Below are 14,020 nucleotides of genomic sequence, written 5' to 3' on the forward strand. Positions count from 1 at the left end.
TAGGCTCATGTGTGGAAATTTTGGAAGGATAGAAGAGAAGCATACAATGATATAAAGGTAGCTAAATGTAAGAATGCCACTAATTAGAGGTTTTTGAAATGAAGAGGGCAGTTCTTTGACTAATAAGCTTCCATGGCTGGAAGGGGTTGCACAGCCATGCAGAATGTAGGATTCTGGGTCTGAGTAAAGGCATGAAACCTCTTTGCCTCCTTCTGACGGTGTGGGTTCGAGCTATCACCAAAATGAATGTAACTTCTGCTGCAAAAGACCAGAGAGTAAATGTTTTTGGTGGTGTAGATCACCCTGCCTTTGCCTCTGCTACTGTCTTCTGCTATCATTGAGTAAAGGTGGCCATAAGGATGCACACAAAAGAGTAAGTGTAGCTTCGTTTAGGTAAGATGTATTTATAAAAACTAGCCAGCAGGCAGATTTTGGCCATGGGACTGGAGCTTGCCCACACTTAGCTTAGATGTTTAATCGTCACAATGCAGAATGTGTTTGTATAGATGTGCTGATGAACTGGATTTGGAAAACAGCAAATGCGCTTAAACCTTTAAGTCCAGTTAGGTAACAAACTACTCACCTTAATGAAGTCTCCAAATATGATAGGTTTGTTTAAAAAATATTCCAGGTCAATTGCAATTCCAAAGTGCTTGTCTGTTAGAACACAAAGGCAGCTTTACTGTGGGAATCAGCTTGAGTAGCAGTGTAATAAGATCTACAGGATAATATCTGCAGTTGAAACGAAAGCTGAGATGGAGCTATGCAAACAACACACTATTTTAGTTGGGTGGACAATTTCCCAGATTTAAGATTATTTATCAAGTATTTAAAACTTCTGTTAAATAGTAAATACTGAAGACTCATTCAATAAAAAGGATCATTTTAGAATTATAGTCATTTTTTTATTTTGATCTATTTTTTAAAAAATTAAAAGCATAAATTTTTTTTGAGACAGAGTCTCATGTCCTAGCCAAAGCTAGCCTCAAGCTTATGGCAATCCTCTTGCTGGAGCCTCCTGGGTGCTTGGATTATGGGGATGAGATACTTCATCCAGATAAAAATATGTTTTGCAGTTATCATGTAAAGTAATGGGCTTCATTATCCCTTTTTGATACATGCAGGTCATTGTTTTTATTTGTATTTTCCTGTATACGCTCCTCTCCTTTCCTCCTAATCCTCTTCCCACTAACTAATCCTATCTGTATCCATGTCATATATGTGTGACATATGTATCACATGGGTCTGCTTATAAATATATAGTTACATCTAGATTCCCCATGATAGAAGACATGTGATATTTGTCTTTCTGTTCACCCGAAATCCTCTTTTGTTCCCTCCCACATCATTCAGACTGCTTCCTCCTTATACTTCTCCTTCTGTTGTAGCATTCATCAATATTCTCTGTATCTCTGTCTATTCCTTATATGAGACATGCTATCCTGGATTCTTATCAGACAATATTCTATTTCTCCACTTTCCTGCCTCTACTTCTAATTTCATACCCGATTAAGACTACCAAACCTTTCTCTATCCTAGTAGCTATTTTTCATAATATTTTTATGTATTTGAGTTATCATACATTTTACTTATGAACGACTAAAACTCAAACTTGTTTCATTTCCCTTATGGAAAACAAATTACTTTCCCATTCTTAGAAAAATAAAATAGCTAAATAAAGATATTTACTGGCCATTTCTGTCAAAATGACATGGAAGTAGTGTTTGTCTTCATTATTGATCAAACGATCATGGAATACTCTTTGACATTCATGGCAAAACAGTCTAAATATCTGGAGTTCTTCTCTTATTGTTCCTGGATCACATTGAAGAATACCTGTGTGTTTTTTTAAGAAAAGGGGAAAAAGGGAAAATTAGCACTTATGGAATTACTTAAAACAGTTTAATAGTGTAGGAAGCATTTACGTCCAGCTTGGGATGGAAAGAGGTGGTTAGCTTTGGGATATATTTTGAAGGGGAAGTTGTTCAAGGCCAGTGACTAGAGGTAGTCCACTCTAGGACAGGGATACCCATGACCAATGGTGGAAGGATGAAAAATCTGTGTGTGTGTGTGTGTGTGTGTGTGTGTGTGTGTGTGTGTGTGAGAGAGAGAGAGAGAGAGAGGGAAAGAAAGAGAGAGGCAAACACAGAGACAGAGACAGAGACAGAGACAGAGAGGGTTTTACTATGTAGCTCTGGTTGTCCCAGAACACATTTTGTGTACCAGGATAGCCTAGAACCCACAGAGACCTGCCTGCCTCTGCCTCCTGCCTCCTGAGTGCTGGAATTAAAGGTGTGCATCAACATGTCTGACTAGGAATCTATTTTGAATCTGCCAACTTTAAGAAGTCCAATTAGGCATCTGAATGAGACACTGGGGAGAATGTTGAATGTGGCAGGTACCCACTTAGATGGAAGGCTGAAATCTGTAATGGAGAATTGACTGAGGAGGTTGGGCAAAAAGTGGACTGAGGACAGAACCCAGGGACCACAATTTTAAGGCAGGGTGAATGAGCCATTGATGTAGATGAAGTGACAATAGCCAGGGACACATTGGGAACTTATAAGCAGGAGAGCTTATACCCTGGACTTCTGGGACGGTGTAGGAGGCAGTGTCAAACGCTGAGATCTGGCCTATGGGAAGGGAAGTTAAGTCTAGGGTTAGGTATAAGCTTCGATCGACACATATTAAAGGTAGAACTGGAGGTATCATGAGGAGAGGCCATTTTTTTTTAAAACAGGAGTCTTTCAAGGAAAGGAGAGGAATAGTGCCTTGAGAGAATTAACTTGATCTAGTATAAGAGGATACTATAAAAGTGAAGCAGGAATTATAAGAACCAAATCTCTGATGAGGCAGACGGAGATGGAACTTTATACCAGAGGGAGTGTACGGGGACAGTTCAGCTCAGGGCAGGAAGAGACAGGCTGTCCGGGAGATTTGGGAGATGAGGCATCTCTAGTCTGGTTGCTTCTGTCTTTCAGCTCTCTCTTTGTCACTTTCAGCTGGAAGTGAGAAGTGGAATGGATGTTGGAGATTTGAGAAAGTTCTGGAGTTCAGCTGAGGTCGGGGTGTAAGGGGACTTGAGTAAGTTATGCTCTGTGCCTTAGCTACCTTCCTGTCACTGTGATAAAATACCCTGATGAAAGCAGCTTAGGAAGAAGGAAAGGTTTAGTTTCCCTCACAGCTCCAGGTAAGAGTCCCTCTTCTCAGGTAGGCTATATGAGTAGGAGCGTGGGGCGGCTGTGCACAGCACATCCACAGTCAGGTAGCAGGGACGGGCAAGTGGAGAAGTAGAATGTGTGTTCAGCTCACGTTCTCCTTCTTACGTAGTCTGGATCTCAAACACAGGGAGCAGTGCCACCCACAGTGGGCAGGTCTTCCCACCCCAATGAGCCAAGCCAGGAAGTCCTCTCCCAGGTGATCTCATATGGATGGTAGAGATCAAGCATCAAATAGGAGTGACTAGTTGAGCCATAGACACCTTGGTGAACATGATTCTGAGAGAGGGCAATGGAAATGCAGAACCAAGGATGAAGGTTCAGTATGCTACCTTGCACACACTTGGATAAATCTCTCAGGTTAAAGACGTAATGGGACTTGGCTGGGGTTGGCAGGAGATCCACACTCATCCTGTTGTAAATCTCAACTGCAGCTTCCACAATGTTTGATGAAGTTTGCTTTACAGCTGGTGGGAAGTCAGTCAGGAAGCCATTCAAGATGGCCTAGAACCAGAAATGTAATATGAGTTAGATTTTTTTTTCAAAAGCCAAATATTTGCCTTTCAAGTACTCTAGTTCTGAAACCCTTTTCTAAGAGCAATTAGAAGGCTAAATTCCAACACAAAGGCATCTGTGTGCCAGGTCCTTGTTCATTTCAGAATACATTTTCAAGAACAGGCTCTTGCTTGTGATTTGTGGTTGTTTGGGTTGGCTGAGCGGAACTCATAGCTGCTATGTGCCTTGCCATGAACTTCCCATTTCCTATCTCTGTGACTCTGTTCACTCAAGAAATCTCTGTTCCAGGGATGTCTTTCCTGTCTGCCAATTCGAATCCTCCTCCAAGACCAGCCTTGGGTGGTTGGTGGTGGCACGCCCTCCCTGACTCATGCTTTGTCACCGTTCTTTTCAGAACAATGTTTCACATTCAGTGCCCACTTCGGAGCACTGAGAGGTGAAGGCAGCAATGATGGGGAATTTGTCCCTTGGGGAGTTTAGTGCAGGTGGGAGAAAGATGGCTGATTGTTCACAGTGGTCTTGGGAGAGTCGATGAAGTAAGTCTGTCTGAGATGTGTTGAACTGGAGCTGCCTGGAGTGGTACATGGTTTAAAGGGAGACCCAGGCCTGGGGATCATGTCTGAAGTGTGAGCAGAGGTAAGGACTGGGCAGTGGAAGATATCTGCCTTCTTAAGAATAAATGCCTTGTGATGCAGACACCTGCCGGCTTCTCTCTGGGTGCCCATGGTCTCATGCTTCCTCCTTAGGAAAGGCATGGAAGGGGTCCCTAGAAATCCAGGAGACTATTTGGACCACGAGATCCAAGGATCTCATGTTTCATGTTTGCTTTTCCCATCTTGTTTAAGTTAGAATCCACACTCGCCTGGAAAATCTGCTTCAGACTGTGCTCTGAGGGCATGGGGAGACACATCATGCTGAAGTGTCGGATGAAGCGGGGTGTCACAGGGTTGCGGCCCCCTCCTGGAGGTGCACATGCTGACACAATCGTTACATCCTGTGTGGAGAGAAAGCCACTTGGGTCACTCTGCAGACAAAAAGATAAGACCTTTCCTCCCTAATATCAGACTCAGAACCAACATTCTTTTGAGCCAGCATTGCAACCCCATGAAGTCAACTTTCCTACCCTCACTTCATGATAGACAAACCAAGGCTTTGGATGTTTAACTAAGTTGCTCAGTTGGCAGTGTCAGGGCTATAGTTTGAAAAGGTCATTCTGGGGGCTGACAAGCTGGCTTGGTGCTTAAGAATGTCTTCTGTCTTTCAGGAGACCATAGTTTGCTGTTGCAGAGTTTCATTCCCACATCAAGTGACTTAACTGCTTGTAGCTTCAGGGGATCAAACCCCTTCTTCTGTACTCCATGGGGGCATGTGCACTTCTCCCCCAATAGGCACATAATTAAAAATAAAAAATAAATCTTTAAAAACAAACAGTAGAGATTAAAAGTCCACTATGGCTGTCTGCAGATCAGGGAACAGACCTGGGCTGTCTAGAAATCAATTCATTGTGTTAGTTTAATCCAACGGATAGTCTTATGAGATAGAGACTACTGGCTTCAGAAGTCTGTGTGAGAGAGGACTTGGCTTCAGATAACGACCGTGGAAATGAAAAGGAATAAGTGATCAGAGAAATATTTACAATGGATAGCCTATACATTTGGGCTGTGTCTATTTGTCTTTGAGCTAATAACAACATTGATTTGCAGGGATGCTGGGAGAGTTAAATGACATAACAGAGCTTGGTGCAATTTGTTTTTACTATGAGCAAATGTTTTGCAAAGGGACATATCTGGGGTAAGTCATCTTGCTCATAGTAAAGACACCCCAGACATGTCCCTTTGCAGAACAGAAACAGAGCAGGCAGTCAATGCCCTCAGACTCTTAAGTACTGCTGGTGGCTTGTTGGTTGGACATGTCACTACAGAGGGGCTGACTCTCATCTTTTCTCCTCTTAGGGGCTACAGATTCTCTCTTCTTGTCTCCATTCTAATCCATTACTTTCCCACAACCAAGGAGATCTTTCTAGAACACTTGCCTCAAAGACTCCCCATCACTGAGATGATAAACCCATATTCCTCATCATGGACCCACAGCCCTCTGAGATGTGAGTTCTGTTCTTCTTGCTGTTCTGGAGTCACACTTTACAGGACTAGGGTATTTCAGACCTTGTTCGAGAGATGTAAAGTGTTCATCCCCTTTGTTCTGCCTTTATAATCCAGGTTCCCAACCACCTTTATTCTCATCCTCAAGTCAATCCCAACCTTGACTTCTCTTTGCCTCCCCTACTCATCATCCTTTACTACAAATGTCTGTCTACTCTCTAAAACTCAGCTCTCTTGGAGGCAAGGACTGTCTCATTTGCCACTCATCTCTCAAAGTAGCATGACAAGAACTCAAAGCAGATGGAATGAACTGAATTAAAGGCAAGAAACACAAAGCCATGTTTTATAGTCTGAATTTCCCCAGAAATAATATGTTGAAGTCCTAATTTGTGGTAAAAAATCTGATTGCCTTTGGAGACAGGAAATTTGAAGAGGTGATTAGTGTAAAGTGATGTCTTTAGGGTGACTCCTAACACAAGATGACAGATACCTCTATAAGAGATTAGGACACAGAAGGAAGCCAGTTGCTGTGGTTTGAGTACATTTTTCCTCCTCTATAACTCATGTTGGACTTTAATACCTGTTATGAGGCATGTAGAGGGGAGAAGCTTAATACAACCATGTTGTTTTTAGATGGTAACTTTAGGAAGTGATTAGGATTAGGTCATCAGAGTGATACTTCCACTATTAAGTTATTGGTGGCCTCATGAGTGCAGGGACAAGCAAAACGGTACATGCTCCTCATATTTCTCCATGTAATGCCTTGCTGTTGCATAGCATTTTCCCCTATAAAAGAAAGCTTGTTCATACCAGGACATAAACAACTCACAAATTTCAGGAAGTACCAGAAGCTTACTAAACAAGGTCCTGTATCTCCGAGGTTATATAGGTAGCAAGGACAGATGCAGAGACTCTGTGAAATATAGAGCTGCCTGCAAGTTGTGCAACAAACTCCAGATCTAGCTGTCATGAGTTGTCACCCATGCTGGGAGTAGGGGTGAGCTTTGGCTGAGGCAGCTGCCCCTTTTCTTTCTGAGACAGAGTTTCACTCTGTGACCCTGCCTGGTCTGTAACTCATGATGTAGACCAAGCTGACCTTAAACTCGCAGAAATCCACTTGTCTCTGCTTCCCAAGTGTTGGAATTAAAGGCATGCACCACTATTTCCAACCCCACAGCTGTCTTTGAGTCATCCATGTTCCTGTAAATAACCCTTTATCTACACCTGTAAGTAAGCCCATAGACTCATTGGTTTACCAGGTTGGATTTTGATGGTATCTTTATTTTGGTTCATCATTGGTTCCTATCTGAGGAGACATTTGAACAAATCTCTCCAGTGTTACCTACCACTTGCACCATTCCAATGGTGAAGCAGGAAAGCTGTTACCACACATAGCCTCTTGTTCTTGTATCAAAACCATACTGTATAATAAATCTCTTTATAACTTACCCAGCCTGTGGTCAGCAACAAAAAAAAACCATATGAATAAACCCATATAAAGACATGAGGAACTGGGTGGTGGTGGCACATGCTTTTAATCCCAGCATTTGCAAGGCAGATGAAGGTGGATCTCTGTGAGTTCTAGGCCAGCCTGGTCTACAAAGTGAGTTCCAGGGCAGTCAGGGCTGCTACACAGAGAGACCCTGTCTCAAAAAACAAAACAAAACAAAAATGACATGAGGAGAAGAACATCTACACATCAAGCTGAGAAGTCCTAGAGGAACAGATTCTGCTGACTCACTGATCTTGAATTTCTAGCCCTCAGAATTATGAAAAAATAAGTTAAATTACCCAGACTGCAGTCTTTTGTTATAGTAGCACTGACAAATAATATTTCACATTTGAATATACCAATTAATGTAAAATCTAAAATTAACCTGTATTTCTTTCCAAAAGAGAAAATAAGTTAAATTACCCAGACTGCAGTCTTTTGTTATAGTAGCACTGACAAATAATATTTCACATTTGAATATACCAATTAATGTAAAATCTAAAATTAACCTGTATTTCTTTCCAAAAGAGTTTGTTTCTGTCATAAAATCCACCAAAATCTTGATATTGCCGAAGCAATTCTATTGGTGGTTGGGAGCCATAGCGATCCAGTCGGGGCATATTCAGATCATCAACAAAAATCACAACTCGTTTGTTTCCTGGGGCTCCTGGGAAAAGAAAAAGAGCTTTAAAAGGATCGTCATTGGAAAATGTAAGGCCATTTTGCTGTTGTTGTTGTTGCTGGAAAATGATTTGTCCTTACAAAAATTCATGTTGAGGTGTAGTCCTCAGTGTAATGGTGTTGAGATGGCGTGGAACCACTAGGGCATTTGGGGTCATGAGGGATCTGTCCACCCACCCTCTTCCAGGAGACACAGATCTAATCCAGGCATTCACATTATCATGTCATGTGGTTCTCTACCCTTAGTCTCAAAACACATGATGATGCTAGCTCTCCAGTGAGGTCCGGACCTTTCCAGACGTGAGGACTAGATGGTCTAAGTGCCTAAGCATGGGGAAGGGAGGGAATTATCTTTCCATAGAAGGAAGTAGAGGGACACTGTGGTGATTTGAAAGAAAATGTACAACTTGTTGGCTGAATGAATAATTTATGTAAGAAAAACCTGAAATGATGATTCTTACCTAGAATATTTTTTCTTTTTCTTTCTAGTTTTGACTCAATGATCTCTTGTGTCCTTGCAGATGACGTTTGGGCAGAAAAATTCAGATAAACAGGGACATAGCCAGCTGAATCTTGAATTCTATTTAGCAATCCTTTTGCAATAACAGACTTTGAATAAAAAAGAATATGTTAATTGATTTCATATTCAATATGATAGCTTTCAGTAGCCTACAGTGGTCATGATCCAGCACAGTGAGTGAGAAATAGGATAAAAGAAGGAGGTCTGGATCCAGATGGAACTGTTTGGGATTCTCTCACTGTAGACATTGATTTCAGTTATAGTTATTAGAACCAAAGAAGCACTTTGATCATATATAATTCAGAAAAAGTCTTAGAGTTACAATAAAATTCATCCAGCCCAATTTGATACTGAGATAATCCAACATTTCTTTATTTGAAATCTTTTAAAGTTTATATTTTATTTATTGTGTGCATGTGTGAGCATGTGTGTGTGTGTGTGTGTGTGTGTGTGTGTGTGCATATGTGAGCATGTATGTGGGTGTGCCTGTGTGTCATGGTGTACATGTATGGAGGCTAGAGGACAACTTAACAGGGATTGGTTTTCTCCTTCCCATGCCCTGTGTCCTAGGGATTGAACCCAGGTAGCCAATCTTGGCAGCACACCTCTTTGTTTGCTGAGCCGTCTCACTGGCCCACAAAGGGAAACAATGAATCCTGGTTTGTGTGGTCTCCTCTAGGCATTTTCTTCTCCTTCCTCCCCAAATTAAAATGACACGGAAGTTGTGTCTATGTCAGTTGAAAGTAAGTAGGAAACAGGACAGAATGACCTTCATCAACAGTCCTTTGGGGATGCAGTTGCCCTGGGCAGTTTTTCTCCAGACAGCACGAAGCAACCGCATAAGTACAGAAATGCCCCTAAACTCAAAGCCTGTTCAATGACATCAACCTGAGGATATATTCAGAAACTGACAAACTTTGGGGGAAATCTCAGGGCACATGTAGATTCTGTAGAGATAATTTCTTCCTGGAAAAGTGATGCAATCTAAAAACTAAGTGGACCCCAACTCCACAGTCCCCCCACTTTTTTCTTTTGGTTTTATGAGACAAGGTTTCTCTGTATTGTTTTGGAGGCTGTCGGTCCAGCTTGGCCTCGAATGCACAGAGATCGGCCTGCCTCTGCCTCCCGAGTGCTGGGATTAAAGGTGTGCGCCACCACCGCCCGGCTGTCCCCCCACTTTTGATAGCACTTCTTACCTGATGCAGGTTTCCTACCTTGCCGACTCCAGTTGTTCCCGTAAACAACACCGAGTGCCTGACCGCCAGAAGCTTTTCCATTAAATAGCCAAAGCGCACCGTGTCTGTTGTAGGGACAAGCATCTCAAAGAACGGGACCTCCTTGCTGTACTTGAAGGTGGGTATGATTCGTTCCCAGGGGTCCAAGCGTTTGGTGTCAAAGTCTACATGGATGCTCCACAGGTCTCCAGAACTGGGAAGCTGAAACAGAATATCAAGTATCAATGGACAACATTGACCCACAGAAATAGATACATCCGCATAAAAACAAAGGTGATCAGAGAACACAGACAGAGTTGAGTTTGAATTTCATTTTATTTTTAAGAAGCATTTGTTTAAATATCATAAGGTAAGTCTTTTCTTTTTTAATTTAACTGCAGTGGGGATGCATCCATTCATTCGTGTGTGTGTGTGTGTGTGTGTGTATGTACGTGATCGTGAGTGTGTGTGATATGTTCATGGTGTGGGCCAGTGGAGGACACTGGGTGTCCTACTCTATCAGTGAGGTCTTACTGAACCTGGAGTGAGGTTGGTGGCTAGCAAGCCCCAGAGATCCTCCTGTCTCCAGCTTACAGAGTGTGGGGATGGAATTTATTTATTTACATACTTATTTGTGTGTGTGTGTGTGTGTGTGTGTGTGTGTGTGTGTGTGTGTGCGTGCCTACTTGTCTGTATGTGCAACAGCTTAATCCCCTTGGAGCCTTCGGCATTAAAATCTGACACATGCAGAAAGATAGTAGCTGACAGGGTGCACCCCATGCTGCTGGCTGAGAAACTTCAAAGGAAACACGACTTCTGCTCAACAGGGAAGGGAGAACGGCCAGTCCAGCTGATTGGAACTCCACAGAGGCCCTCTACTGGGAGCTTCCAGTTAGGAAGAGATAGTGACAGAAGTTTCTAAAACTTGAACTTCACTTGTCTTTTATTTTCTGAATCCTCATCTTCCTTCCTTCCTTCTTCCTTTCTTTCTTCCTTCCTTCCTTCCTTGTTCCCTCCTTCCTCCTTTCTTTCCTTTCTTCTTCCCTCCTTTTTTCCCTCCCTCGTTTCCTTCCTTGTTCCCTCCTCTTTCCTTCCTTCCTTCTTTCCTTCTTCCTTCCTCCCCTTTCTCTCTTTCTTCTAGGCAAGCACCCTAACTCTGAATTCTATTCCCAGCCCTATACAGCCTTCTTAATTTCTTTGTTTAATTCCTATTTTGCTTCACCAGATTTTGTCTTTCTCCGTTTTCTCGTTTCCCCTCTTTGCTTATCCTTTTTAACTTTCTTTAGCTGTAATAACCCTCATGCTCCGTTTTTCTTCACAATATCCTAACACCTTTTTTCTTGTACCACACTGGGGGATGAAAATGCTTTTTACTACATTTTAGTGTCAGGTTTGTTTTCAAATCACTATCCCTGCTACTGTTATCTGCTTCTCCTCTCTAAGTAGTAGCAGGGTCCCTAAGTCCAAGTGAAGACTTGGCACTAAGAAGACCCACATAAAACAGAACAGATAAGGAGCTGGAGAGACAGCTTGACAGCTAAGAGCACTTGCCACTCTTGTAGAGGAGCCAGGTTCAGTTTACATTCGCATCTTCCTTCCATATCTGCAAACATATCTGTGTGCACATTTGCTCCATGTTGGGTTGCATAAAAAGCAGTTAAAGAGTAAGTACAGACCAACTGAAAATACACCTGTTAGTATCCATTTACAGTTCAGGAGTTTACACACCATTTGCCTTATTAATAGCAAATGCCTCTGAAAGCACACCGAAATATTTCTTATTTGCTTGTTTTTATTTTTAATATGATAGATATTGTCAGTGTCTGAAAGTGAGTAACTTTTAAAAATCCTCGCGAGGATTTTACAATAGGACGGAAGCTATTAAAGCTGTTGCTTTTCCTGCTCACATATTTCTTTTTATTTAAAATACATTATATTTTAGTAATTCAAATCTTTAAGCTTACAACTACAATTTTTTTCTGGAGTGTTTAATCACATGAGTATCGCTCTCCTACTTACAAAACACAAAGGTCTTAAAGTTTTACTCTTAAATTTTAAGGATTTAAAGTTATGATGTCACCCTACTTGGTGCTTACCCTGGCATCAGGATTATCATCAAATTGTGTTCGAATAAATGTATCAAAAGAATCCCAGTAATTTTCAGTTAAGTTTCCACCCAAAGACCACAAATAACAGAACACAAAAGTCTGGCACAGTAAAATGTTCAGTTTCATTTGTTCCTGAAAGTACAAAGAGAAACAGTGTAAATTTCTTACTTTCTGAGAGAAAACAAACCCTATATTGTAAAGTTTAGGATTTTGTCTTATTAGACTTATGTGTTTTATTTAGTGGTTTTACAAAGCTGCGATTCCTTATTTACACGAAGGAAGATGATGAAAAGTGAATGATAGGCACCAATAGGAGACTCACCCTTTAGCTGTGCATTGTAACTTACTTTATTGCTGTGTGATGTCTTTAAACAGACTGCGCATACTTTGTAGAATACAAGTCGAGTACAGGAACAAATTATAGGCTCCCTTTTAACTTTGAGTCTATTGCAATCATTAGTCTCATGAAAATTAAATTAAAAAAATAAAATGTTCAAACTTCAGAAAATTTAGAGTTTTTATTGGCAAAGAATCTCATAGAACGATAGTATTTTTGTAGCTATATAGAAAGAAGGAGCTTCATGATTCACTGCGTAAAAGCACTTACACGCGACAACCTGAGCTTGATTCCCGAACCCTTGATAGGAAGAGAACCAGTCCCCAAAGTTACCTTCTGATCTTCACATGTGCACAATGGCATTCACATGCCAACACACACACACACACACACACACACACACACACACACTTTTCAAACAAAACAAAATTTCATACCATTGACAAGATACTTCCATCCTTGCTGAACAGCAAAGACTCCAATAGGCAACAGAGTGTGGTCACTTTGCTGATGTCCACCTGTGGGATGGCTTGGCTGCACTTTTTGTTTATAAAACATAACCCATCCTCAACATAACGATTGAAAAGGTTCAATAAATATTCTTGGGTTTCATCATTCAACTGAAAATGAAACAATGTTTGAGTAAATTCTTTTTCGTTTTATTTATTCTTTTCAGTAAATTCATTTGTTTATTTTATATCCTGGCTGAAGTTTCCAATCTCTCCTCTCCTCTCCCAGTCTCTCCCCCACCCCTCTCTGTTTCCACCCCCAATCCTTCCTCCATACTTTCTGTTTAGGAATGGGTAAGTCTCCCACGAATATCAACAAAACATGGCATACCAAGTTGCAATAAGCACCTTCCCATGTATCAAGGCCAGGCAAGGCAACCCAGTATGAGAGGTCCCAAAGGAGGACCAAACTACACAACTGTAATATGTATGCAGAGGGCTTCCATCAGTCCCATGCAGTTTCCCTGGTTGTCAGTTCAGTCTCCGTGAGCCCCTATGAGCCCAGGTTAGCTGATTCTGTGAGTTTGCTTGTGATGACCCTTTGGCTCCTACAATCCTGATTAAATTTAGAAAGGGGGTGTTTAAAATCCATGTGTTGATACCAACTGGCAAACTAAGCAATACTGGAAAGACTACCTTAGATGTCCCTCCCTGATAATGAGTTGGACGACTATCTTATATGCCATCCTAGAACCTCCATCCAGTGACAGATGGAAGCTGAGGCAGACACCCACAGCTAAATACTGAACTGAACTCCTGGAACCCAGTGACAGAGAGGGAGGAGTGATGAACAAAGGGGTCTAGGCTGGGCTGGTGAAACCAGAGAAACAGCTGAGCTGAAAAAGGGGGAGATCTTGGATCCCAGACTGATGGGTGAGAGGCCGCCATGGAACTGATCCAGAGCCCCTGAATGTGGGTGTTGGTGAGGAGGCCTAGGCAATCTATGGGACTTGGGGTAGTAGATCAGTACATATCCCTGGCACACAAATGGACTTTGCATGCCCATCCCACAATGAGGGATGCTCTCTCAACTTGGACACTTGTGGGAGGGCCTAGGCCCTGCCCTGGATGAAATGACCGACTCTGGAGATCCCCCATGGAGGGCCTCACCCTCCCTGGAGAATGTAGTAGGGATTGGTTGGGGGGATGGGGGGGTTGGTGGAGGGGGTGGGTGAGGAGGGGAGGGAGAGAGAGCCAGGACTGACATGTGAAACAAGCTTGTTTCTAATTTAAATATAAAACAAAAAAAATAGCCAGCACAGAACTTAGAAGTCAGAGTAAATTGTTAGTCTGTGTTGACTGAGTAAAGGACTTCATGAAGTAAGA

The 14,020-nt window shown here is 42.0% G+C and overlaps 1 protein-coding gene across 1 annotated transcript in view; it reads right to left on the bottom strand.

Annotated features, from left to right (window-relative positions):
• The window catches only part of Dnah6 (dynein axonemal heavy chain 6), a 186,264-nt gene that overhangs the window by 78,054 nt on the left and 94,190 nt on the right, over positions 1-14,020 (bottom strand). The window contains exons 36-44 of the mRNA XM_005078273.4: positions 12,623-12,805; positions 11,837-11,980; positions 9,741-9,962; positions 8,468-8,615; positions 7,835-7,992; positions 4,597-4,728; positions 3,551-3,722; positions 1,690-1,836; positions 584-657 (exon numbers count right to left, since the gene is read on the bottom strand). Of these exons, the coding sequence (XP_005078330.1) occupies positions 584-657; positions 1,690-1,836; positions 3,551-3,722; positions 4,597-4,728; positions 7,835-7,992; positions 8,468-8,615; positions 9,741-9,962; positions 11,837-11,980; positions 12,623-12,805 (1,380 nt within the window). The remainder of the gene's footprint in view (positions 1-583; positions 658-1,689; positions 1,837-3,550; positions 3,723-4,596; positions 4,729-7,834; positions 7,993-8,467; positions 8,616-9,740; positions 9,963-11,836; positions 11,981-12,622; positions 12,806-14,020) is intronic.

Source organism: Mesocricetus auratus, unplaced genomic scaffold (genome assembly GCF_017639785.1).
Source record: "Mesocricetus auratus isolate SY011 unplaced genomic scaffold, BCM_Maur_2.0 Super-Scaffold_100676, whole genome shotgun sequence".
Lineage (NCBI taxonomy): Eukaryota > Metazoa > Chordata > Mammalia > Rodentia > Cricetidae > Mesocricetus > Mesocricetus auratus.